At 45.6% G+C, this 27,408-nt stretch overlaps 2 protein-coding genes and 2 long non-coding RNA genes across 4 annotated transcripts; all 4 read left to right on the top strand.

The window, feature by feature from the left end:
• The first annotated feature begins 520 nt into the window (after nt 1–520).
• LOC149391280 (NAC domain-containing protein 17-like) lies at nt 521–3,982 on the top strand. Its single transcript, XM_089619423.1, has 5 exons — nt 521–973; nt 1,537–1,814; nt 1,911–2,210; nt 2,377–3,025; nt 3,404–3,982. Exons 1-5 carry the CDS (start codon nt 781–783, stop codon nt 3,772–3,774), a joined length of 1,791 nt encoding a protein of 596 aa, XP_089475549.1. The 5' UTR covers nt 521–780; the 3' UTR covers nt 3,775–3,982.
• Nucleotides 3,983–6,164: 2,182 nt separating this feature from the next.
• LOC149391279 (uncharacterized) lies at nt 6,165–7,634 on the top strand. Its single transcript, XM_089619968.1, has one exon. It carries the CDS (start codon nt 6,165–6,167, stop codon nt 7,632–7,634), a length of 1,470 nt encoding a protein of 489 aa, XP_089476094.1.
• Nucleotides 7,635–14,331: 6,697 nt separating this feature from the next.
• On the top strand, nt 14,332–16,911 carry LOC149391278 (uncharacterized). Its single transcript, XR_016300137.1, has 2 exons — nt 14,332–15,669; nt 16,669–16,911. It is a non-coding gene; the product is annotated as an uncharacterized LOC149391278 (long non-coding RNA).
• A 4,119-nt stretch (nt 16,912–21,030) lies between these two features.
• LOC149391277 (uncharacterized) lies at nt 21,031–24,280 on the top strand. Its single transcript, XR_016300180.1, has 2 exons — nt 21,031–23,038; nt 24,038–24,280. It is a non-coding gene; the product is annotated as an uncharacterized LOC149391277 (long non-coding RNA).
• Nucleotides 24,281–27,408: the final 3,128 nt, after the last annotated feature.

Here is a 27,408-nt window from a genome sequence, read left to right as displayed (position 1 = left end):
CGCATGAAAAAGAAAATATATCCTTATATGTCATGAAATATTGCATTTCGATTCATGGCTGATCACCATAATATATTTCATTTGAGTAATGACAGCGATCGAGCTTGAATGGCCACAAACTTTCTCAATACAATCAAACAAACCGTGTACATCAAATTTGACAATTGCTATTGTTGATGTTCCGATATTAGTAAGCTACCGTGTGTCTAAATGTGAATCCATTTTATAGTATTCGAATAAAATAACAATAAACACTAAGACCATGTATTAATTAGGTTTCTTTTCATTTTATTTGTTTAAAAATTAATTAACTTAAAAAGTAATCAAATACAACACAAACACATGAGTCCGGTCAAGTGGTTGACTTCCGAAATCCAATCACCACTTTTTCTCGCATCCAAACAGAAGTCTCAGTAACACACACTACTTTCTGAGACACCTAATCCAAACCCGGGATTAACTTATTCACTCAACCAATCACTCCTTGAAATCGAGGACCCTATAAAAACCCAGACCCAAAACACGAAGCTTCGGATTTAGCCCACCAATTTCATTTCCCTTGAATTTTCGTTCCTTCTTCTTTGACCAAAAACCCATCTTTACCGATTCTCTACCAAAAGCGAGGGTTTTTTTTATTTTCCCCGCCGATTATGTAGAGCTGGTTCATGGTCTGATCCGAATTTTCAGACCCGAATTCGAGCTGTGTGAGTAAGATTGAAGATTTGATTTTGTCTTTTCTGTTTGTTTCTCGAGAAAAACTTGGATTTGTTTCGCGGGAATATGGTGTCGGCGAAAGATTCGCAATCGGTGGGACTTGGAGACGAAGAGGATTGGCCGCCGGGATTCCGATTTCATCCAACTGACGAAGAGCTGGTTCTGTACTATCTGAAGAGGAAAGTCTGCGGGAAGAAATTGAAGCTCGACGTCATCGCCGAGACCGATGTGTACAAGTGGGACCCGGAGGAATTACCCGGTACGGTTTCTTTCTCTATTCTTTTCTTTTCCATTTGTGGATTTGTGTATGCACTGTTGGCTTTTAAATTAGTGATTTTTTTTTTGCAATGTTCAAAACCTAATTTTGTTATTTAGGGTTTTAGGGTGTGGATTTGGTCCCCATAAAAGTCAACCTTTTGTTTGATTCACCAAATCGATTGTTTTTTCTCTTTATATTTTGGAAAAAAATTTCATGGAATTGAGGGACACAAATTTATGTTTGTTAGCAGTCAGAAGTCAGAGTTTGGTGTTTGTGATGACTGTTACGTGTTTGCTTTGAATATTCCAAATCAGGGGTCTTTGATAAATGTGGTGATAGGATACAATCTGGGCTTTAGGTTCAGTTATTATTAGTGTTATCAGTTTCAGCTTTGCATGGATCTTGAGATTCCGGGGTTTGTTTGCAGATTTTTTTGGTACTTCAGTCTCATTGAATCATAATATGCATACATACCGATCTATTTAAGATGAGAAGCCTGTTATTTATCAAAATATTGATTGTTTGATCAACTTTCTGACATGTCAAATCAACTTGGTGTACAGGTGTGTCCTTATTAAAATCTGGAGACAGACAATGGTTCTTCTTCACCCCAAGAGACAGGAAGTACCCTAATGGCGCAAGGTCAAATAGGGCAACGACACAAGGGTATTGGAAAGCTACAGGAAAAGATCGGTGTATATCATGTAATTCCCGGGCTGTTGGGTTAAAGAAGACCCTGGTCTTCTACAGGGGACGCGCACCTAGTGGTGAACGCACTGACTGGGTAATGCACGAGTATACACTAGACGAGGATGAGCTCAAGAGATGCCAGAATGTACAGGTACCGATTTAATTTGTTCTTAAGAAAAAACATGTTTGTGTGTATTTGTTATTCTGTGATGTTCATTTGACTAAACATTTTTTAATTTATTTGCAGGAATATTTTGCACTTTACAAGGTTTACAAAAAAAGCGGATCTGGTCCTAAAAATGGAGAGCATTACGGGGCACCCTTCAGAGAAGAAGCCTGGAACTATGACTGTCCAGATTTCAACGCTTCTTTGAGTCGAGACATTCCTGCGGAGAAAGTTGGTGAGGCTTTGTCGAATGGTGGTGTCAAAGTTGACTGCCAGGTCCCAACTTTAACAGATGACATTGGGAAGTTCTTGAAGAATTTAACTGAAGAGCCTTTGCCCGACCTTCCGGTGATTAACGAGTACAATCACACCCCATCTCAGGTTTGTCATCTTTTGCATCACTAACTTGTTTTCGCTGGATTTTATTTTATTTTATTTTTTTTATCTAGTCTTTTGTGTATACTTTTTGAGGGTTACTTTTGCAGTCAATTTTTCTAGTGCGACAAAATCATGCCATTAACAAGTTACATGAAATTTTATCTTGCAGGTTCTGACCCAGGAAGACATGCAAATCGTTTCCATGGATGGTGTGTGGATCAATCACGAAGCGGTCAATCCTTTGTATGGAAACGGCGTGCAGCGTAATTTGCAAGGCAGCTTTGATCTCTCACAGTCAACTGACCCCCAAATGGAGTTCTATGAGGCACCCAAGGCTGATTCTGGAGCTCCTGAAGTTGAAGAACAAGGGCTTCTCGTAATACCCGAAGATGATTTCTTAGAGATGAATGACCTTCTTGGCCCTGAGCCTGTATCAAACATTGCTGGCAATGCGGGGGAGGCAATGAACGGGATTTTAGTCAACGAGGTCGATGGATTTTACGAGTTTGATGAGTTCGAAGATGCAGCCATGTTTTTAAATGATATAGGCGGCGTTCAGTGCGAGGCAACCAATTTAATTACCAGTCAGTCTGGTACCAACATCGGTGTTGATCATCTATATGCTGAAGCTTCCAGCGAGGTTGTTAATCAGCCATACCCAGGAGTCTCAAACCCGACAAATCAGCTGTATCAAAGCAATGTAGACCAGATCTGGGATCATCTATTCACAGACGATGAATCTTTCTCGTTTGCTCAAGAGGGAAGTGGTCTTACTTCAGCGGAGTTTTACGATGAGCAATACCCTGGTCCAACTTCAGGTATATATAATAACGACCATTGTTGTTACTTTCATTGAGCGGCTTTTAAAATATCCAAAAACTTTCACTGAGCTTTGTATCTTTTGGTGATTGGATGTCGTTGATGCGTCCATTCTCTCATAAAGCTCTTCAAATGAAGTGGCACAACATCCCCTTGGCACACGCCTATGTGGACTTGGGATTTTGAGCCACATCTTCAAAAGCTCTTCTAATCCAAGTACCTTTTACATCTATTGTTGGTTTCAATGATGGAAAAAACATGAAAAAAAAACCTAACGTTTTTCTCGGATAATTGTGAACAAAAAAAGTCAGTTGTATATATGAAGAATCTGTGGTTATTTATTTATTTATTTTCCTTAATTTCTGGTTATGCTTTAGGTGTAATGTATGGGTCTCCGAATAATTCATTGCAAGCCGAGCAAAACCAAGGTGGCAATGAGGAGAGTAGTGCTACGAGTTGGCTCTCTTCTGCTATGTGGTCCTTTGTGGAGTCGATACCAACCACTCCGGCATCAGCCGCAGAAAATGCCCTCGTTAATCGGGCATTCACACGAATGTCAAGCTTTAGCAGGCTTAGAATGAATACGACCAGCGTGACTGTTACCTCATCGGTTAGTGATCCCGATACTGTAAAAACCTCGTGCAGTAAAAGAGGGTTCATTGTCTTCCCGATTATCGTAGCTGTTTTGGCTGTTTCGTGGGTAGTTCTAGGTGCAGTCAGTGTATGGGGTCCTGCTATTTCTACGTGATAATGTTGTATATGGGGGCAAAGTTTTTGCTGCTTATATTAATGTAGGCAGTCTAATATAATACATATTTAAGAATTAATAATAAATGGTTGGTTAATTTATTTTGTGAAAATTTTGGCTGTAAAAAGGCCAACTTTTTGGTATACCTTGATTCTTATGTTGGTTTTTAAATTTATGTGGTCATTTATGAATTGATTATTAACTGAAACCGACAGTATTTGACCGTCTTCCGTTGAGCGTTTTCTTCTCTGTCAATTCTTCACAAAGAAGAAAAGTCGGATATTTGATTTGCAGATATTAAACTGATTCTCTATGCGCATAAGATAAGTTATATTAGTCATGTCTCTCATGAGAGTTGTCATTTGATTTGACTACTGCGATTGTTGCCTGGGACTCTGGGATTACATAAAATATCGGCACTATAAAACTAGAAAGTAATGAGCCACCACAGTTGACGTAGTATTTATGTTGACCTAAGATTACTTTTATAATAGACTGGACTTAAAGTTAAAATACATTAGAGCATTATTAGAGCATTTTTAATGGTACATTAGCTTAATTTGTCAAATCAATTTTTTAAAGTATAATTTTTTTAAGCAACATTGCTCTTTAATGATAAGCCAATCTCCATCTTATTGCTTAAACATTAACCATAATTTTTTTTACATTTTATTGCATTCTCATCGGTTGAAAAATAAGTGGGACTCATTAGCTTAGTTTAGAGTCAATTTGCTTAATAGAGCTAATTTGCTCTACCAAGCAAATAGCTGTGGATACCAGAATAAATCCTTGTAAATTGGGCCATCCCTCAAAGGCCCGATTTACATCCTAGGCCCCGACTGATGAATAAAATCTAATTAAGCCCAGCCCGCTCGGATTAGGATTACACCTAAGAACCAGCTCGCAGCATCTGCCCCGTCAGCTCCGAAGAAGCGGTCTCCGAGCTGATCACCCCGCGAGTCCGGAAGAAGCGGTCTCCGAGCTGACCACCCCGCGAGTCCGGAAGAAGCGGTCTCCGAGCTGACCACCCCGCGAGTCCGGAAGAAGCGGTCTCCGAGCTGACCACCTCGCGAAGGAATAGGCCAAACCACTCCGCATGCAGCATCGCAGAACGCTCCAGACCGACCACGTGTCCACCAGATCGACGGAAGAAGAGCAACGATCTCATCTATAAATAGAGGAAAAAGCAGATCTCGCAGGGCAATTTTTTATCATCCTTTTTGTATCTTCAATATTCTGTATTCCCAAAATATATTCTGTTGCTCTATGTTCGATCGTGATCAATTATAAAAGAAGTTACTTTCCCAATTTATTTTCTATTATTATCTTCGTCATTCTTCGTTATTACTCCAAAATTCAATTATAATTACGACGAATCCTTGAGACCCAAATCATATAAATAAGTCGATATATTCAATATAATATATATAATATCGTGATTGTTGAGGAACAGATTTCGACATCAACAATTTGGCGCCGTCTGTGGGAAAAACTCGAAATCAAGAATTCTAACATCGAAGAATTGAGTTAATCTCAAATCACGAAGTATGGCTAACGAAAATGAACAAAATGAGATGAATCGAGAGGTTACCTCCGAGATCAAATCTCTTTTGGAAACTCTGGTCGCTGGATCGACCGAGAATAGAGAATTCCAGCAATCTACCCGGACTGCCTTGGAATCGCTGGCTGCCAAACATGCCGCGCTCAGAGCCGCGTACGCAGCCGATAAGGCTGCAGCTGAAATCGCGAACTCGTCAGTTCGACCTGTCGGTCTGGAGGTAGGGGATCGAGCTCTCCCGATGGTGACTAGTTTGGATTTCTCTAGGATCCCGGTCACCCCGTCAGGGATAGGATCATCCTACCCAGTGTTTCAACCAGGGATGTATTCACATCCCGGAGTGATCACCCCGGGATCCTTGCCGAGCTCCAGCAGGATTCCTCCTCCCCCGGGAGGATCGCCACCTTAGCCCGCACCTCGTCCGCTTGGCGCTGAAGAGAGGGAAGTCCCATCAGCCCGACTCCCCGCGTCATTTGATCCTCCCGCGAGCTCAAACAAAGCTCCAGCGCAAAACCAGCCAATCACTAGTACTGTTGCTGCCGTCGCTTTTGTGACCCCAGGAGGATCCGAGCTCGTGACCACCAGGCCCGAGCTGACCGAAATGGAGTTGTTTCGCAAAATGGTAGATGGCAAATTTCGCGCTGTTCACTCCAAGATGCATTCTGCCACTAGCTCGGCCCCTGAAATCGACCGTCTAGTAGCCGAAACAGGACGAACTCCCTTTTCAAAAGAGATTAGTAGGATCAAGATTGGAGATGAGGGAAAGGTCCGACTCCCTAAGTACTCCGGTACGACCAATCCTAAGTCTCACATGACAGCCTTCCGAATTACCATGGGTCGAGCTCATCTTTATGAACACGAACTCGAGGCAGGATATTGTCAACTGTTTGCCGAAAACCTAACCGGGGCCGCCTTAGATTGGTTCTCCAGGCTTGAGGAAGGCTCGATCAGCAGCTTTCAAAAACTATCTACCGAATTCCTTAAGCATTACTCTATGCTCGTTGAAGACGAGGCCACCATGGCAGACCTGTGGAATACCCAGCAAACCAATTCTGAGTCCCTCAAAGGCTACATGACTCGCTTCAAAAGCATCATGGCAAAAATCCCGAACATCGATAATGATTCGGCTTTGACCGCTCTAAAAAACGGACTGTGGCATGATTCTCGTTTCCGAGAAGAGATGATAGTCAACAGGCCACCTACCATTGAAGATGCGATTCACCGTGCGTCGAACTTCGCGAGAGCCGAAGAAGAAAGGAGTTTCCTGGCTAAGAAGCATGGTATCAAAAAAAGTACACCGGGAAATCTAATCCCCGGGAACTCGCAGGGGGTAGGACCCAACAGGAAAGGGAATACAATCCCAAAGAAAGTGGAGGCCCCACCAGGCTTCGCGTTCAATGTGAACGATGGGAATCGCAGCGAAGGCACTAATAAGAAATGGACTAGAGACCCTAATGCTTATTGCGAATTCCACAAAAGCAATGGCCACAGTACGCTCAATTGCGAAACAATGAGAAAAGTCTTGGCAGAAAAATTCGCTAAAGGGGAGCTGAAAGGAATTGACTTGGGACCCCCTCCGAAGAAAAAGACTTTCAACTCACAACCCCGAGGAAACCCTTCTCCCGGAAAAAAGGGAAGAAATGATGAGCAGGATACTCAATCCGAATCACAAACAAAACCTAGAATCGATTGTATTATTGGAGGTTCGAAGTTTTGTAGGGAATCAATAAACTCCATAAAGGCTCATCAGCGTCAGCTAAAGAACACCTCTACTAGTCTTCCCACGGAAGGTGAAGACGAAGTGTTAATCTCCTTCAAGGGAAGTGAGGTAAAAGGGCTGGTCGCGCCGCATGACGATGCCCTGGTTGTCGAACTAGATGTATCAAACTGCATTGTGTCTCGGATCCTGATCGATGGAGGAAGCTCAGTGGACGCGATCTTCAGAAATACTCTGAACAGGATGAACATCGACGAAACCGACATCGAAAGAGAACCAACAGAGCTGACCGGTTTTAACGGCCTGGTAACGCCCTCTATGGGAGTAATCAAACTCCCTGTCCAAACAGCCGGAATTAATAAGCTCGTCGAGTTCGTGGTTCTCGACTGTCCATCACCATTCAATATGATACTTGGGAGGCCATGGATTCACAGTATGAAAGCCGTCCCGTCCACATACCACCAATGTGTTCGCTTTCCCACTCCAAATGGGATCGCGGAAATCCGTGGAAGCCAAGAAGCGTCTCGAATGTGTTACATGAGCAACCACAAAATAAAGAAAGAATTGTTGAACGGTGCCCCATAGCAATTAACGACTGTCGGAACCACTGTTTCCACCCTGCAAGACACAAAGGGAGGGGAGGAACGTGTGGAAGAACAAGATTCCCATCGTCCCGAGTTAACAACCCAGGTACAGCTCGATGGATCTAACCCAGATCACCATGTTGGGATCGGATCCGAGCTCAAAGGAAAAGTAAGAAGAGATATAATAACCTTCCTAAAAAGAAATAAAAATACATTCGCATGGTCCACCGAAGACATGCCAGGCATAAACATCGACGCGGTGTCTCACCAACTCAACGTTGACCCCAGCTTCAAACCCATCAAACAAAAACGTCGAAAACTCGGCCCCGACAGGTCCAAAGTGATCAATGACGAAGTGGAGCGACTACTGAAAGCCGGATCAATCCGAGAGGTAAAATACCCGGATTGGTTAGCTAACACCGTAGTAGTAAAAAAGAAAAACGGTAAGTGGAGAGTATGCATCGATTTCACTGACCTCAATAAAGCTTGTCCCAAGGACAGCTTCCCTTTACCACACATCGATCAGTTGGTCGAGGCCACAGCTGGGCACAAAATGCTCTCCTTCATGGACGCGTTCTCAGGATACAACCAAATCCTTATGCATCCGGACGATCAGGAAAAAACGGCATTCATCACAGACAGAGGGACTTATTGCTACAAAGTAATGCCCTTTGGCCTAAAAAATGCCGGGGCCACGTATCAACGACTCGTAAACAAAATGTTCTCTGAGAAAATCGGCAAGAATATGGAAGTATACATCGATGATATGTTAGTTAAATCACTCCGAGAGGATGATCACGTCGAACATTTGGAAGAATGTTTCAAGGTATTAAATAAATATCAAATGAAACTGAACCCCGAGAAATGCTCGTTTGGAGTATCTTCCGAAAAATTCCTAAGATATTTTGTCACGCAACGAGGAATCGAGGCGAATCCTGACCAAATCCGCGCGTTGCACGAAATGCCGTCCCCCCGAAGTAAGAGAGAGGTGCAAAAACTCACAGGCCGTATAGCTGCCCTTAATCGCTTCATCTCCCGGTCGACGGATAAATGTTTACCCTTTTACCAGCTCCTGAAATCAAACAAGGAGTCAAAATAGAACGAAGAATGCGAGAAAGCATTCCGTGAGCTGAAAGAATACTTGGCCAAACCCCCAATCCTCGCAAAGCCCGCAATTGGAGAACTACTCTATCTCTACGTGGCTGTGTCGCACGCTGCCATAAGCGGCGTTCTGGTTCGAGAGGATCGAGGAGACCAAAAACCAGTATTTTACATTAGCAAATCCCTTGTCGACGCTGAGACAAGGTACCCTGCTATGGAAAAGCTCGCACTAGCTATTGTCACTTCAGCCAGGAAATTAAGACCGTATTTCCAATCGCACACGATCATTGTAATGACAACCCAGCCGCTGCGAACCTTCCTCCACAGTCCAAATAAATCCGGAAGGTTGACTAAATGGGCAGTGGAGTTAAGCGAGTACGACATCGAATTCCGAGCAAGGACGTGTGCGAAATCACAAGTTCTTGCCGATTTCCTTGTGGAATTGCCGAGAAATGTGACCGAGACCAACCCCGACGATGGTGTTTGGACCTTGAACGTAGATGGCGCCTCATCGAAACAAGGATCTGGCGTGGGGATACGTCTGGTGTCACCCCATGGCGAGGTAATCGAACAATCATTCCGACTCGACTTTGTCGCATCAAACAACGAAGCTGAGTACGAGGCTCTAATCGCAGGTATGCAACTAGCTAAAGCCTGCGGGACAAAAAAAGTAAGCGCATATTGCGACTCCCAACTCGTTGCTAACCAATTTAGTGGAGAATTCGAAACAAGAGACGAACGTATGGAAGCTTACGTGAAGATAGTACGGGACCTCGCAAAGAACTTCGAAGCCTTCGAACTCACAAGGATCCCGAGAGGAGATAATACATCCGCCGACGCCTTAGCAGCTCTGGCCTCAACATCGGACCCCGGACTCACTAGAGTCATTCCGGTCGAATCAATTAAACAACCTTCTATCGCCATTAGCATTAACACAATAATGACAATAGAAGTGGGGGATTGGAGGGACGACATCCTGAAATACATCAAAGAGGGAAACGCGCCCGACGACAAGTAAAAAAGGCGAAAATTAAAACAAATTTGCGCTAGATTTTGCATCATCAACGATGTTCTTTTTAAAAGGAGCTTCGCTGGACCATATCTGAGGTGTATCTCCAAGAGCGAATCAGCCCGAATTATCTCCGAAATCCACGAAGGGGATTGTGGGAACCACGCCGGGGGAAGAGCCTTGGCCATAAAAATCAAAAGGCAAGGATACTATTGGCCAACGATGGTGGAGGATTGCGAAGAACACTTCCCGACGTTGTGATAAGTGCCAAAGGCACGCCCCAAACATAAAGCAACCCGCCGAGGCGCTGTCTTCAATCTCGTCCCCATACCCATTCATGAAATGGTCAATGGACATCGTCGGACCAATGCCTACCGCCCCCGGGGGGTTAAAGTTTTTATTAGTCCTCACCGACTATTTCTCTAAGTGGATGGAGGCCAAAGCCCTACCCCTAGTCAATGATATCGACGTCCAAACCTTCGTATGGAAGGACATCATATGCCGACATGGGGTCCCACAAGAGATCGTTACCGACAATGGTTCCCAATTCATATAAAAAAGGTTTAGACAATTCTGCTCAGACCACGGAATAGAACTGAGAATGTCTACACCTAGATATCCACAAGGCAATGGCCATGCCGAGGCCGCCAATAAAACTATCGTAAACTCTTTAAAGAAAAGACTTGACGCTAAGAAAGGTCGATGGGCTGACGAGCTTCCGGGAGCCCTTTGGGCCTATCGATCCAGCCCTCGGCGCCCTACTGGAGAAACCTCGTTCTCTCTAGTGCACGGTGTCGAATCAGTCATTCCCGTAGAACACGAAATCCAAACCATAAGGATGATGTGTGCACGCGAGAATGAAGACGCCAACAACTTGGCCCTCTCCGATTCCCTCGACTTCATCGAGGAAAAAAGAGATCGAGCTATGGTCAGAATGTTGCAATACCAACAGAGCATCGCCAGGCACTACAACAAAAACCTACGCTTCCGCCACTTCATAGTAGGAGATCTCGTTCTTAGGAAAACATTCCAGAACACAGCAGAGCCTAACGCTGGAAAATTGGGAGCAAACTGGGAAGGACCCTACCGCATTACGAAAATGGTCCACCCAGGAGTTTACGAATTAGAAACTCTGAATAAAACACCCGTTCTAAGGTCTTGGAACATCGTAAACCTAAAAAAATACTACGTCTAAACCACGTAGAACCCCGAATCGAACTACGTCACGGCTTGATCCCATTCATTGGGTACGTAGGCAACCTTGATTCCAAGGCTCAGCCCCATCCAACATTTTAAACACGAGGTCTGTAACACGACAGACAACGAGTAACGGACTCTTGACTCCGCTTGGTGCCCCTTCACCAGCAACAGAGTCATCAACCTTCACAGGATCAAGGACGGACCCTTGATATCCTCACAGCATCGAGGCTCTCAGTATGATTGGGTAACACTAAGATGGGATCCCTTTGAAATACTGAAAATTAAGATGGGATAAAAATAAAACGCAAACACCTCCCATAGGCATCGAGGCCATCAAAGCGTCTAAATACCTCACTAAAGGATCATTCACACGCTCTTGAAAACCAAAATACAAAACAATACTTCACAAATCGAGAGTATGATCAGAATACGTCTCTGTCCGATGAACATCGAGCAGCGGGCAGAGATAAAGGCATCACTCCTCGGAGATTCAGACACACATAAAGCACAATCGGGACGCGAGTTTTCACAACATATCACCAGAAAAAGAAAAGGAAACAACTACGGACCAAAACAGTTTCTTTGACAAGCAAACCCGAACCATTCTCGGCATAGGATTGATTATCCAGTTCGTAATCTACCCTATAACAAGACCATAAGGACCAAGCTAAAAACGCTTAGCAGTTCCCACGCAACCTATAATCAACAAAATAGTTCACCGAGAAAAGCGAATAAGAACTGATCGAGTTGATACAATAAATCATCCGCTAAATGTTGTTAAAAAGCTTAGCAAAATCCTGTAAACGACTAAGCAGTAGACTGATCAATCAGCTCGGCAGTATATTGAGCGAACTGAAAGCTCACCTTTGACGAACTCAATTAATACATACGTATGGGGAAGAATTCCTCATGTGTAACAAATGGATCCAGACTATCCTACATAAGAGTAGTCGAAATAAAAAGACTTAACAAAAGTTGAGAAATCATAAATGCATAGAAGCCAAATTAAAACTCCGACCCCAGAGTCAAACAAAAGTACGAGCTCGATGAAAGCGACCCCATGGCCGAAATCATCAGAGCTAATAATTATTACAAAGAAAAAGGCGTAGTAGTCTTGCCCAAAAACAAATGGGCCCATAATTATTCAAAACAAAATAAAACAACTGGAATTTAATATGAAAACCCTTAGGCTCCGAACTCAGGAACATCCTGGACGACCTCGGTCCCCTTAGGAATTCCCGCCATAGTCAGACCAGCGTTCGAGCCATACTGATCGATGTCCATCGCAACCGAGACATCCTCAGGGCCGCCTTCGGGAGAAACCCGCTCCGAGTACGGAGTGAAAATCACATCTTCCGCGCCTGCGAGGTCGGGGAGAGGCTCAGCGGACAAATCAGCGGTGAACTTGGCAATATCGTCCTTCGCCTCCTGAAGAACCTCGGTGGCATCATCGAGCTCGCCAGCCACCACGTCCTCCAGCACCCCGGCCGCAGCACGGCACTGATCAAGCTTCCGCACAATCACGGCCTTCTTTTCACGAGCTGCGAGGTGAGCCTGGTATTTGGAGATAATGCTCCGATACTTCGCAGAGGCTGCCTTCCGGCCAGATCGAGTAGCCTGAGCCTTGATCATTTTGGCACTCTTCTGCATCTGAGCGATAAGAGCGTTAGCCCGCTTGAAGTCAGCAGCAGCTCGATTAGCAAAGGCACTCAAATCCTTGTTGCTCGACTCCAGCGCAGTGACCCGATCCCGGTATTCCTCGATCTCCGATTGAGCAACGCCAAGCTGCCGCTCCTTTTCTGACAACTCTGAACGAGCTGTCTGGGCCTCGATCCCAAGGTCGCGGAGCATCTTTTGGTCAAGTCGAGCATGCTTCAGCTCGTCCTCCTTCTTCGCCAGCTCGCCCTTGAGCCCGGTCATCTCTCCTTCCAAAGCTTTCACCTCGGCGTTACGCCCCCTCGAAGCCTCCAAAGACCGTTCCAGTTCGCGAATCCTTCTCTCCGCCACTCAGATTTTGTGCTCATAAGCATAAACCCCCTTGTTGATCTCGGCTTGATACTTTATTAAGACAAACACCAGACGTAATCAGCAACGATAAAAAAAAAGTGGGGATAATATACAAACAACTCAAGAAGAGTTGATACCTTCGTGGCCGCCATAGACATCCCCCTATAAATGTTGGCACCCCTCAGAGCCCTTACTTTGCCCAAAGGCGCAGTGGGGTACCTGATCTGCCTCATCAGGAAGGCTGACGAACTGCCGTCCTCGTAGATGGGGTGGTTACGCTCAAAGTGAATCACCACTTTGTTCAGCTTCGAGTCGGATCTAGGCACCTCGTCAGGGGACGTGGGACCCGAAGAAGTCAGCTCGCTGGGACCAATCACCGCGCCCTTCTCCTTTGGAGCAGCACTCTTTGGGAGCGAGCTCCCTTCAGTATCCACCATCCCGTCACTCTTGGCGGACTCAATCGGAACAACCGATCCCGGCGATTCGGCAGTCGCCTCACCACCACTTCCCACATAGCCGACCTTCTCCTTCTTTTTCTTTTTGGCAGCCCGTTTTTTCTCCTTCTCCACCTCGGCGGCCGAAATGAAAACGCCCTCCTTCGAAGGCTTCTTTCCTTTGCCCTTCTTGGCCACGACCTCGACTTCGGGAGTCGGCTTAACCACCCCGGATTTCCTCTTCACAGCACTCACAGGCGATCGCAACGCCACCTCGGGATCAGCCCGGACGGGTTGAGGACTCTTCTCAACGCGTCCCTCAACTCCAACGCCATCAGGCGGACCAGGCGAGCTCGCCCCACAAGTATCCTCCTTCTCCGCTGTTCGCTCTAGAGCGGCCGAACCGTCGATGATTTGGGGTACCTCACCTTTCTGTGCATCCTTCTTGGCTTGACGAAGTCTTTTCTTCTCAGCCACGTAGTCAACTTCGGCATCCATGTCACCTTGCTCGCAATCTTCGCCTATAGTTAAATTTTTTTTTAAAACATTTCAATACAACACTTTCTGCAAGTCTAATCAAGTCCAATAACCCGACTCGACGAAACGATCTGAGTTGAAGTGTTTCCAATCCAAACTTCCAGTTCGCAACAACTCGAGCTTTCCCAGGAACTCCGCGCCGACCTTGGGCGCCGTGATTTTCGCTGTAAAAAAAAAAAAATCATCACAAGAATTAATTCTTGACATATCATAAAGAAACCAAATAGCAAGTGACAAATCCTAATTCTATACCCGGAGAAGAAGCCCACTCGAGGCGTAACCTTTGATGAAACGAGCCGACCGAGTGCTCATTTATCTCAAAGAAAAATCTTCTCCGACCCCAATGAGTGTCTTTCTCAGGTAACCCCTCTAAAACACCTCGACCCGCAGCATTAGTGTAAAGGATAACTTTTGGATCTCGCCATTTGTAATTTACGTTGAATAAACGAGCTTCCGTTTGTTACAATTAAATTAATGAGTGAATGATGGACGTATAAGTTTATCGAGTTAATTTAAATTATTTTAAGGTAATGGAAAATCTCGGAATAAATAAAGGATTTATCGAGTTCGCCTCGAATAATAAATTATTTTCCGAGGATATATGTCGGAATTTAATTTAAGAAATAAATTCTCAAGGACGAGAATTATTTCCGAGAAACCTTGAATATATTTAAATTAATCGAGAACGAACGAGAAAATTATCGGTTCGAATCATATAATTATAATCCATTCGGTTATGGATTTAATTAAATAATTATATGAAAGGACGTGGTTGTAACAATTTTTAAGGGACTCATTTGATATAAAAGTGGGAAAAGAAGGCCAAGTGAGAATTTTGGAAATTTCTCACACTTGTTCCTATCCTCTCCACGTCATTAATGAGGGCAATATTCCTTAAGTGAGGTATATCACTTTGCCGAACAAGATAAAATGCAACCAGGAAAAGGATATGGACGTTATCCTTTATGTGGGTCCCATTCACAATACCATCACCTATCTTGGCCAAATATATAAAGAGTGAGCAAGAAAAGAAACGCTCAGGAAGAAGAGCGAAAAAAAAAGAAAGGAAAAGAAAAGAGAAAGAAGAAGAGAGCACGGGAGAAAGAGAGAGAGAGCCGAGAGAGTGAGAGAGAGGAAGAGAGCGAGAGAGCGAGACGAGGGTGAGCTCGCGAAGGGGACGCTCGGCCGACAGCCACCAAGCTCGAGCGCCACCCACACGCGGTCGAGAAGGAACCAACGCCGCCGCGAGCAAGCCGAGGACGCCGGAGCAGAGAAACTCGCCGGAGAAGAAGGAGAGAAGGAGACCGAGCGACTGAAGGTGAGGAGGCTCGGCCGACAGCCACTGAGCCTTAGCGCCACCCGCGCACGGCCGAGAGAGAGCGAGCGCCGCCGCGAGCACGCCGAGGGCGCCGGACCGAGAGGCGACGCCGGGAAACGAGGCAGAGAACACCAAAGAGAAGAGATTTCACGAATTGAGTCGCTGTCTGAATAGTACGAGCCGAACGGTCGGGCCGTGGATTTTGTGACAACTCAGTCACGGATCAGATAGAATCGAGGAAGAGCCGGCGGAACTGAACGCGTTGAAGCCCTGAAAGTTGACAATTCAGAAAAAAGGATTTGTAAAGCTCGATCTCACTCTTTCTCGACGCTTCAGGACGTGTTAACGCTTCAGGACGTGTAGAGTCTCGTAAAACGTGAGAAGCAAGGAAACTCCTGAAGTCAACAAATTTCCAGACGATCTTTTCCGGGTAAGTGAGGAGACATAAGTCAACTACTTACCAAGGGTATAACCCTGTTTGTTTGTGCATTTGCTTGCTAGTAAACAAGAGTAGGTAAAAGCCTAAAATGAATAAACTCGAAAGTTAAGGCTTCGGCCGCCACTCTTGCTTGAAAACTTAGTTCGGGTACGCCCGGTAGGTTCAAACGCTAACTTGAACCAGACACGTTTGCTTTGTGCATAGTTAGACTTCTCTTCTAACTCTAGGAAGTAAGTTAGAATCGAGAGGACGGAAGAGCGATAGACTCTCAAATTCAATCGAGAGTAGAGAGTTCGGAAGTCGTATTTCGAGCTTTCAACTTAAAACACTTAACGAGCTTCAAAGGGAAACAATAATTTCTTTCGGGGTTTATCCCGTTACGCTCTTCTGTATATAAGTTTAACGTGTACGCTGCTAGCTGCAGCGTACCCAAACATTAAAACTCGTGTCGGTGGTACTCACAAGTCCCTGACTTGTGCTTGGCGGGCCATGCCGGTCCGTGCGCCGAGTACTCGAAACAATGGGTGAAGGTCGCGCATCGCAAGCTCATTGTTAGCTGGAAGACTCACCGGAGGCTGCCTTGAGCGCCCCGGGGGGTAGTGGGTGAAGGTCGCGATTCGCGAGCTCATTATGCCAGAGACCAGTGGCGCTGACGTCATGATGAAGAAAGTACCACTAGTGGATCCCAGACAGATGTTAAAACTTAGATCAGCTGACGACTGCTGCTCGAAGTCTGAAGCTGGTCTCTAGTCGGACCGGAGGTTATAGCAGTGAGGAGTGTATAACCTTGCGGGACGGCCAGTGTGTAGATAGAGTGTGACGTCACGCGTCAGTCATGCTCTAGTCATATAATCTAGCTGCATCTAGCAATCATTTTGCATTCTTGTGTATTTGTTTGCACGTCACATGGCATTAGTTGTTTTACTTTATAGATAGACTCCCACTTACTGAGTCATTCGACTCATAGTTTTATGTCCCTTGGTAATGTAGATAAGGGAAAAGCTCGTAAGCGGGAAACGAGATTGAAGACCGAGACCGAGCGCGTATTGCCTTGACCTATGGGCTATGGGGTTTCTTAATCGGGGGTTAGTATCTTATGATAAAACGTTCCGGAACATATTTGTATATGAGTCGCTATAAGACTCTAAGTTATAAAAGCGAAAAATTTCCCCGAATTTTCGCAAACTATTTTATTATATAATCTTATGAAATATTATGTTTAATTTATGTGTTTATATTATGAGTTAAGTACAGATTTGAGTTGATCAGTCGCGGTTCGTGGGCGAGCTATCGCTCGCGGGTCGTGACAGATTTTGTGGTATCAGAGCCCCAGGTTTAGCCGTTTCTGTAGACTTGGGATACGTGTTCTCGGTATAGGTCGCGAGTATGCCATGTGATAGTGTTGTGCTTAGAGTCGACTTGTCTAGAGATAGGTTCGACATGATGCAGAATGAATTGCTAGGAGTTAGATCTCTCCTCCCCGATGAGATTCGTCTGTACTGCGATGCGATCACGTGTATTCTTTCGACCGCAAGTACGTTCAGTGTCGTGAGAGGCACCATCACTTAGGGGCCGGTGAATTGGTCTGACTTGTGAGTGGATGAGTGTTATCTCGACGCTTTACTGCTCATGTACGAATATCGCGATGACCCCTCCTTATTGGCCAACGTTGAGTCGATGGACTCGTTCACCGCTGACGGTATTATCAGCCGAGACTATGAGATGTTCCAGAAGGTGATACAATACACGTTGGGGCCAGGAGGGAGGGGCGAGTGGGAGGAGCAACTTACGAATTCTACCGGCTCGGGATTGAATCGGTTGTCCGATATAGAGACCGACTTGTCCAAGAAATTGTGGATCGGTGTCCGATGTGCTCGAGGATAGATTCCAGCGAGGTATCGAGTATTGGGAGCTATGTGTAGAGCTCCAATATCTGACGCTGGAATCTGATTGTCCCTTGTTCGCTGTCTTGCGAATGCAGACTGAATTCCTCGTCATGACGCGATGTGGTATATGAGTACCTTACCCCGATGATTGTTTTTCCGGTGGTTGTTCCGCATGATGACGAGAAGGTTGACTGTGACGAGGGAGATTCTGAGGAGGATCCCGCTGAGCCTTCGGACGACCCAGCTGCGTAGAGGTTTGCTTGTCAACCACAAGAGTGGTTGCTTTGTGTGTGTAACGAGAGAGCTAGCATTTTGTGTTTAAATCTCGTTTGACTAGGCCTTGAGAGGCTAGTCCATGTTGGTTACGCATTCACGTTATGGTTGATTGTGATATTCAACCATGCCCATCCTCTTATATGTGAAAATAAGAAGGAAGTGGGGTCTAGACAAGATACGTCTAATGCCGAGAATGTTTCAGCTGCGGATCTCTCAGAGATTAGACGCATCCTGAAAAATTTGAGTTGACGCTGCTCGATGAGACGAGCATAAAGAGCGTCATAATTATCAAGCTTTGCTCAACGGATAGAACAGCATAGCCGCACGATTGCGGATGTCTTGATGAAATTGAACGCGCCACCCCAGCCAAACCCTGAACCTCCAGCTCAGGAAGAACGACGCGAGAAGCCACCACGAGTGCATGTGGATTCTCTCGAGGAGCTCAACTTCCAGATCCCTGACGTCGTTCCTCCTGTGAGCGAGCCGGTGTACGAGAGGTTTCGTGAGTAAAAGCCTCCGACGTTTGGAAGCAGTGTTGATCCAGATGCAGTTGAGAATTGGATCAAGAAGATGCAGCAAATCCTCAACTTTATGCAGCTATCTGGTACAGAGTGAGTGACTTGCGCCGTAATCAGCTGGAAGATGAGGCTAGGCGTTGATGGGAGGTGGTGGCGGCGTCTGAGGATGTCCACTCGATGACGTGGATCCATTTCCTCAATCTGTTCCATGGGAAGTACCTGAGTGAAGCTAACTTGTCGGACAAGGTACGCGAGTTTATGAGCCTACGACAAGGTTCAATGTCAGTATTAGAATATACGACAAAGTTCGACACGATTAGCAAGGTTCGCTTCTTTCTTAGTCCCTACTGATCAGGCTTTGAAGATGAAGTACATGCATGGGCTTAACGTGGATACCGTGAGCCAGGTGGATATCGGCGATGATTGACCTTGCTCTTTTGCCAACGTTGTGCAAAGAGCTTTGCGGATTGCCGGTTGGTGCGAGGTTGTCGGACTCCTGCACCGAAACCAACTGCCACAACACCTTCTGAAGCTGCTGGCCCAAAGCAGAGTGAATCAAGGAAAAGATTCAGGAGCCACGCATTCATTCATCGCATCTATGAAGTCTGATCAGTTAGGTGAGCATCAGAAAGAATCCTCATACCTGTTCGTTATGGTTACGCTTTCTGGAGAAAAGTACCAGTCGTTATACTGGTATAGAGATGTACCCATCCGAGTTCATGATCGGATAATGAAAGCAGACTTGGTAGAATTGAAAATGGTGGACTATGACGTAATCCTCGGGGTGGATTGGTTAAGTACCCATCATGCAATCATAGATTGCCGAAAGAAATCAGTTATGTTCCAGAACCCCGGACTTGGACCGCTGCAGTTCCAAGGTTCCTCTCGGAAATCGAGTATTTCGATCGTATCGGCGCTGAAGGCCGTGAAGATGATGCATCAGGGATGCGCTGGTTACCTTGCAAGCGTGGTAGACGTCACGAAGACGGTCAAGCCGCAACCGCATGAGATTCCAGTTGCTAGAGATTTCCTTGATATTTTCTCAGAATATCTTCCAGACCTACTTCCTGATTAGGAAGTGGAGTTCAATATAGAGCTCATTCCAGGCACAACTCCGATATCGAAAGCTCGATATCGTATGGCTCCAGCAGAATTGAAGGAACTCAAGACGCAGCTACAAGAGTTGCTTGACAAAGGGTTCATACGACCAAGCCATTAGCCTTGGGGAGCGCCTGTCTTGTTCGTTAAGAAGGCAGTTAATTCCTTACAGCTCTGTATTGACTACCGTGGATTGGACCAAGAACGATCAAGAACAAGTATCCGTTGTGCGGATCGACGATCTCTTTGATCAGCTGTCAGGAGCGACAGTGTTCTCGAAGATTGACTTGCGTTTAGGATACCGTCAGCTGAAGGTTCGAGATGAAGACATCTCGAAAGCTGCTTTCCGTATTCGATATGGTCATTACGAGTTCTTAGTTATGTCGTTTGGATTGACTAACGCGTCAGCAGCGTTCATGAACCTGATGAACCGAGTATTTGAGAAGTTCTGGATAAGTTCATGATCGTGTTCATCGACGACATTCTAATCTACTCGAAAACTAACGAAGAGCATGGGCAGCATCTAAAGCTAGCACTAGGCAAACTGAGGGAAAAACAACTGTGCGCAAAGTTCTCAAAGTGTGAATTTTGGCTGGAACGTGTAGTATTCCTCGGTCATGTTGTCAGTAGCGCTGGTATTATGGTAGATCCTGCTAAAGTGGAAGCCGTGAGGCAGTGGAGTCAGCCAAAGACGGTCACTAAAATAAGAAGTTTCTTGGGTCTTGCTGGCTACTATAGGAAGTTTGTAGAAGGATTCTTTAAGTTTGCCATGCTTCTGACTCAATTAACCCGTAAAGGACAGAAGTTCCTTTGGACCGAGACGTGTGAAAAGAGCTTCCAAGAGCTTGCTGCAGTAGTGTTTGCACTCAAGATATGGCGACACTACCTGTACGGAGTCCATTGAGACATCTATACATGCCACAAAACGGTAAAGATGGTGACTTTGAGTTGGATAAGAATGAGGTTCTACGGTGCAACGAAAGAGTTTGTGTGCCGTCCAACGAGGAAGTCAGGAAGCAGTTGATGAAAGAAGCTCACGGGACACCATATTCGGTACATCCAAGTGTGACAGAGATGTATCAAGAGTTGAGAAAGGTGTATTGGTGGCCAGGAATGAAGGAAGACGTAGCTGAGTTCGTCCAAAAGCGCCTAACTTGTCAACAAGTTAAGGCAGAGCATTAGAAGCCAGCTGGAATGCTGCAACCACTTGAGATTCCACAATGGAAGTGGGAGCAGATAAAGATGGATTTCGTGTCAGGTTTTCCAAAAACCACAGCTGGTCACGACTCAATCTGGGTCATTGTCGATAGATTGACCATATCAGCTCATTTCCTGCCCATCAAAACCACTCACACCGTGGATCCAAGTTCTGGAAGGGATTACAAGAGAACCTGGGGACTCGCCTGAAGTTTAGTACTGTTTTTCACCTGCAAACCGATGGTCAAAGCGAACGAACGATCCAAGTGTTGGAGGACATGCTCCGAGCTTGTGCTCTAGACTTCCAGGGCTCATGGAGTCGTTACCTTCCGCTAGTTGAGTTCTCGTACAATAATAGCTATCAGGCGTCGATTGACATGGCGCCGTATGAAGCTCTTTATGGGCGGAAGTGTCTCTCTTCAGTTCATTGGGATGAAACTGGTGAGAGCAAGTTTGTTGGACCTGAAATACTAGAGCAGACCACAGAAGCAGTTAAGAAAATCCAAGCTCGATTGAAAACGTCCCAAAGTCGTCAGAAAAAACTACGCTGACAGACATATGAGGCCTCTAGAGTTTGAAACAGGAAATAAAGTTTTTCTGAAGATCTCACCTATGCGAGGAGTTATGAGGTTTGGAAAGAAAGGGAAAACTCAGTCCAAGGTATATTGGACCTTTTGAGATCCTTGAGCATGTAAGCCAGACAGCTTATCGCTTGGCGTTACCGCCGTCTATGTCAAACCTGCACGATGTGTTCCACATGTTCATGTTACGGAAGTACGTGTCTGACCCTTCGCATGTTCTGCAAGAGCAAGAGGTTGAGATCTCTCCTGAAGTCAGATATGAAGAGCCAGCCGTTGCGATTCTTGATCGCAAGGATAAAGTTTTAAGGAAGAAAACCATCCCTTTGGTAAGGGTTTTGTGGAAGAGGCATGTTGTAGAAAAAGCTACCTGGGAGCTCGAGTGTGAGATGCAAAAGAAGTACCCTGCTCTGTTTTAAGTTTCGAGGACGAAACTCTTTTAAGGGGGTAGGGATTGTAAATGATAACTTTTGGATCTCGCCATTTGTAATTTACGTTGAATAAACGAGCTTCCGTTTGTTACAATTAAATTAATGAGTGAATGATGGACGTATAAGTTTATCGAGTTAATTTAAATTATTTTAAGGTAATGGAAAATCTCGGAATAAATAAAGGATTTATCGAGTTCGCCTCGAATAATAAATTATTTTCCGAGGATATATGTCGGAATTTAATTTAAGAAATAAATTCTCAAGGACGAGAATTATTTCCGAGAAACCTTGAATATATTTAAATTAATCGAGAACGAACGAGAAAATTATCGGTTCGAATCATATAATTATAATCCATTCGGTTATGGATTTAATTAAATAATTATATGAAAGGACGTGGTTGTAACAATTGTTAAGGGACTCATTTGATATAAAAGTGGGAAAAGAAGGCCAAGTGAGAATTTTGGAAATTTCTCACACTTGTTCCTATCCTCTCCACGTCATTAATGAGGGCAATATTCCTTAAGTGAGGTATATCACTTTGCCGAACAAGATAAAATGCAACCAGGAAAAGGATATGGACGTTATCCTTTATGTGGGTCCCATTCACAATACCATCACCTATCTTGGCCAAATATATAAAGAGTGAGCAAGAAAAGAAACGCTCAGGAAGAAGAGCGAAAAAAAAAGAAAGGAAAAGAAAAGAGAAAGAAGAAGAGAGCACGGGAGAAAGAGAGAGAGAGCCGAGAGAGTGAGAGAGAGGAAGAGAGCGAGAGAGCGAGACGAGGGTGAGCTCGCGAAGGGGACGCTCGGCCGACAGCCACCAAGCTCGAGCGCCACCCACACGCGGTCGAGAAGGAACCAACGCCGCCGCGAGCAAGCCGAGGACGCCGGAGCAGAGAAACTCGCCGGAGAAGAAGGAGAGAAGGAGACCGAGCGACTGAAGGTGAGGAGGCTCGGCCGACAGCCACTGAGCCTTAGCGCCACTCGCGCACGGCCGAGAGAGAGCGAGCGCCGCCGCGAGCACGCCGAGGGCGCCGGACCGAGAGGCGACGCCGGGAAACGAGGCAGAGAACACCAAAGAGAAGAGATTTCACGAATTGAGTCGCTGTCTGAATAGTACGAGCCGAACGGTCGGGCCGTGGATTTTGTGACAACTCAGTCACGGATCAGATAGAATCGAGGAAGAGCCGGCGGAACTGAACGCGTTGAAGCCCTGAAAGTTGACAATTCAGAAAAAAGGATTTGTAAAGCTCGATCTCACTCTTTCTCGACGCTTCAGGACGTGTTAACGCTTCAGGACGTGTAGAGTCTCGTAAAACGTGAGAAGCAAGGAAACTCCTGAAGTCAACAAATTTCCAGACGATCTTTTCCGGGTAAGTGAGGAGACATAAGTCAACTACTTACCAAGGGTATAACCCTGTTTGTTTGTGCATTTGCTTGCTAGTAAACAAGAGTAGGTAAAAGCCTAAAATGAATAAACTCGAAAGTTAAGGCTTCGGCCGCCACTCTTGCTTGAAAACTTAGTTCGGGTACGCCCGGTAGGTTCAAACGCTAACTTGAACCAGACACGTTTGCTTTGTGCATAGTTAGACTTCTCTTCTAACTCTAGGAAGTAAGTTAGAATCGAGAGGACGGAAGAGCGATAGACTCTCAAATTCAATCGAGAGTAGAGAGTTCGGAAGTCGTATTTCGAGCTTTCAACTTAAAACACTTAACGAGCTTCAAAGGGAAACAATAATTTCTTTCGGGGTTTATCCCGTTACGCTCTTCTGTATATAAGTTTAACGTGTACGCTGCTAGCTGCAGCGTACCCAAACATTAAAACTCGTGTCGGTGGTACTCACAAGTCCCTGACTTGTGCTTGGCGGGCCATGCCGGTCCGTGCGCCGAGTACTCGAAACAATGGGTGAAGGTCGCGCATCGCAAGCTCATTGTTAGCTGGAAGACTCACCGGAGGCTGCCTTGAGCGCCCCGGGGGGTAGTGGGTGAAGGTCGCGATTCGCGAGCTCATTATGCCAGAGACCAGTGGCGCTGACGTCATGATGAAGAAAGTACCACTAGTGGATCCCAGACAGATGTTAAAACTTAGATCAGCTGACGACTGCTGCTCGAAGTCTGAAGCTGGTCTCTAGTCGGACCGGAGGTTATAGCAGTGAGGAGTGTATAACCTTGCGGGACGGCCAGTGTGTAGATAGAGTGTGACGTCACGCGTCAGTCATGCTCTAGTCATATAATCTAGCTGCATCTAGCAATCATTTTGCATTCTTGTGTATTTGTTTGCACGTCACATGGCATTAGTTGTTTTACTTTATAGATAGACTCCCACTTACTGAGTCATTCGACTCATAGTTTTATGTCCCTTGGTAATGTAGATAAGGGAAAAGCTCGTAAGCGGGAAACGAGATTGAAGACCGAGACCGAGCGCGTATTGCCTTGACCTATGGGCTATGGGGTTTCTTAATCGGGGGTTAGTATCTTATGATAAAACGTTCCGGAACATATTTGTATATGAGTCGCTATAAGACTCTAAGTTATAAAAGCGAAAAATTTCCCCGAATTTTCGCAAACTATTTTATTATATAATCTTATGAAATATTATGTTTAATTTATGTGTTTATATTATGAGTTAAGTACAGATTTGAGTTGATCAGTCGCGGTTCGTGGGCGAGCTATCGCTCGCGGGTCGTGACAGATTTTGTGGTATCAGAGCCCCAGGTTTAGCCGTTTCTGTAGACTTGGGATACGTGTTCTCGGTATAGGTCGCGAGTATGCCATGTGATAGTGTTGTGCTTAGAGTCGACTTGTCTAGAGATAGGTTCGACATGATGCAGAATGAATTGCTAGGAGTTAGATCTCTCCTCCCCGATGAGATTCGTCTGTACTGCGATGCGATCACGTGTATTCTTTCGACCGCAAGTACGTTCAGTGTCGTGAGAGGCACCATCACTTAGGGGCCGGTGAATTGGTCTGACTTGTGAGTGGATGAGTGTTATCTCGACGCTTTACTGCTCATGTACGAATATCGCGATGACCCCTCCTTATTGGCCAACGTTGAGTCGATGGACTCGTTCACCGCTGACGGTATTATCAGCCGAGACTATGAGATGTTCCAGAAGGTGATACAATACACGTTGGGGCCAGGAGGGAGGGGCGAGTGGGAGGAGCAACTTACGAATTCTACCGGCTCGGGATTGAATCGGTTGTCCGATATAGAGACCGACTTGTCCAAGAAATTGTGGATCGGTGTCCGATGTGCTCGAGGATAGATTCCAGCGAGGTATCGAGTATTGGGAGCTATGTGTAGAGCTCCAATATCTGACGCTGGAATCTGATTGTCCCTTGTTCGCTGTCTTGCGAATGCAGACTGAATTCCTCGTCATGACGCGATGTGGTATATGAGTACCTTACCCCGATGATTGTTTTTCCGGTGGTTGTTCCGCATGATGACGAGAAGGTTGACTGTGACGAGGGAGATTCTGAGGAGGATCCCGCTGAGCCTTCGGACGACCCAGCTGCGTAGAGGTTTGCTTGTCAACCACAAGAGTGGTTGCTTTGTGTGTGTAACGAGAGAGCTAGCATTTTGTGTTTAAATCTCGTTTGACTAGGCCTTGAGAGGCTAGTCCATGTTGGTTACGCATTCACGTTATGGTTGATTGTGATATTCAACCATGCCCATCCTCTTATATGTGAAAATAAGAAGGAAGTGGGGTCTAGACAAGATACGTCTAATGCCGAGAATGTTTCAGCTGCGGATCTCTCAGAGATTAGACGCATCCTGAAAAATTTGAGTTGACGCTGCTCGATGAGACGAGCATAAAGAGCGTCATAATTATCAAGCTTTGCTCAACGGATAGAACAGCATAGCCGCACGATTGCGGATGTCTTGATGAAATTGAACGCGCCACCCCAGCCAAACCCTGAACCTCCAGCTCAGGAAGAACGACGCGAGAAGCCACCACGAGTGCATGTGGATTCTCTCGAGGAGCTCAACTTCCAGATCCCTGACGTCGTTCCTCCTGTGAGCGAGCCGGTGTACGAGAGGTTTCGTGAGTAAAAGCCTCCGACGTTTGGAAGCAGTGTTGATCCAGATGCAGTTGAGAATTGGATCAAGAAGATGCAGCAAATCCTCAACTTTATGCAGCTATCTGGTACAGAGTGAGTGACTTGCGCCGTAATCAGCTGGAAGATGAGGCTAGGCGTTGATGGGAGGTGGTGGCGGCGTCTGAGGATGTCCACTCGATGACGTGGATCCATTTCCTCAATCTGTTCCATGGGAAGTACCTGAGTGAAGCTAACTTGTCGGACAAGGTACGCGAGTTTATGAGCCTACGACAAGGTTCAATGTCAGTATTAGAATATACGACAAAGTTCGACACGATTAGCAAGGTTCGCTTCTTTCTTAGTCCCTACTGATCAGGCTTTGAAGATGAAGTACATGCATGGGCTTAACGTGGATACCGTGAGCCAGGTGGATATCGGCGATGATTGACCTTGCTCTTTTGCCAACGTTGTGCAAAGAGCTTTGCGGATTGCCGGTTGGTGCGAGGTTGTCGGACTCCTGCACCGAAACCAACTGCCACAACACCTTCTGAAGCTGCTGGCCCAAAGCAGAGTGAATCAAGGAAAAGATTCAGGAGCCACGCATTCATTCATCGCATCTATGAAGTCTGATCAGTTAGGTGAGCATCAGAAAGAATCCTCATACCTGTTCGTTATGGTTACGCTTTCTGGAGAAAAGTACCAGTCGTTATACTGGTATAGAGATGTACCCATCCGAGTTCATGATCGGATAATGAAAGCAGACTTGGTAGAATTGAAAATGGTGGACTATGACGTAATCCTCGGGGTGGATTGGTTAAGTACCCATCATGCAATCATAGATTGCCGAAAGAAATCAGTTATGTTCCAGAACCCCGGACTTGGACCGCTGCAGTTCCAAGGTTCCTCTCGGAAATCGAGTATTTCGATCGTATCGGCGCTGAAGGCCGTGAAGATGATGCATCAGGGATGCGCTGGTTACCTTGCAAGCGTGGTAGACGTCACGAAGACGGTCAAGCCGCAACCGCATGAGATTCCAGTTGCTAGAGATTTCCTTGATATTTTCTCAGAATATCTTCCAGACCTACTTCCTGATTAGGAAGTGGAGTTCAATATAGAGCTCATTCCAGGCACAACTCCGATATCGAAAGCTCGATATCGTATGGCTCCAGCAGAATTGAAGGAACTCAAGACGCAGCTACAAGAGTTGCTTGACAAAGGGTTCATACGACCAAGCCATTAGCCTTGGGGAGCGCCTGTCTTGTTCGTTAAGAAGGCAGTTAATTCCTTACAGCTCTGTATTGACTACCGTGGATTGGACCAAGAACGATCAAGAACAAGTATCCGTTGTGCGGATCGACGATCTCTTTGATCAGCTGTCAGGAGCGACAGTGTTCTCGAAGATTGACTTGCGTTTAGGATACCGTCAGCTGAAGGTTCGAGATGAAGACATCTCGAAAGCTGCTTTCCGTATTCGATATGGTCATTACGAGTTCTTAGTTATGTCGTTTGGATTGACTAACGCGTCAGCAGCGTTCATGAACCTGATGAACCGAGTATTTGAGAAGTTCTGGATAAGTTCATGATCGTGTTCATCGACGACATTCTAATCTACTCGAAAACTAACGAAGAGCATGGGCAGCATCTAAAGCTAGCACTAGGCAAACTGAGGGAAAAACAACTGTGCGCAAAGTTCTCAAAGTGT

The sequence above is a fragment of the Urtica dioica genome, chromosome 7 (genome assembly GCF_054948205.1).
Source record: "Urtica dioica subsp. dioica isolate 48M chromosome 7, U.dioica_male_clone48M_v1_H2, whole genome shotgun sequence".
NCBI lineage: Eukaryota > Viridiplantae > Streptophyta > Magnoliopsida > Rosales > Urticaceae > Urtica > Urtica dioica.
The sequence above is the reverse complement of the archived record's forward strand: the minus strand, read 5'-3'. Positions and strand labels throughout refer to the sequence as shown.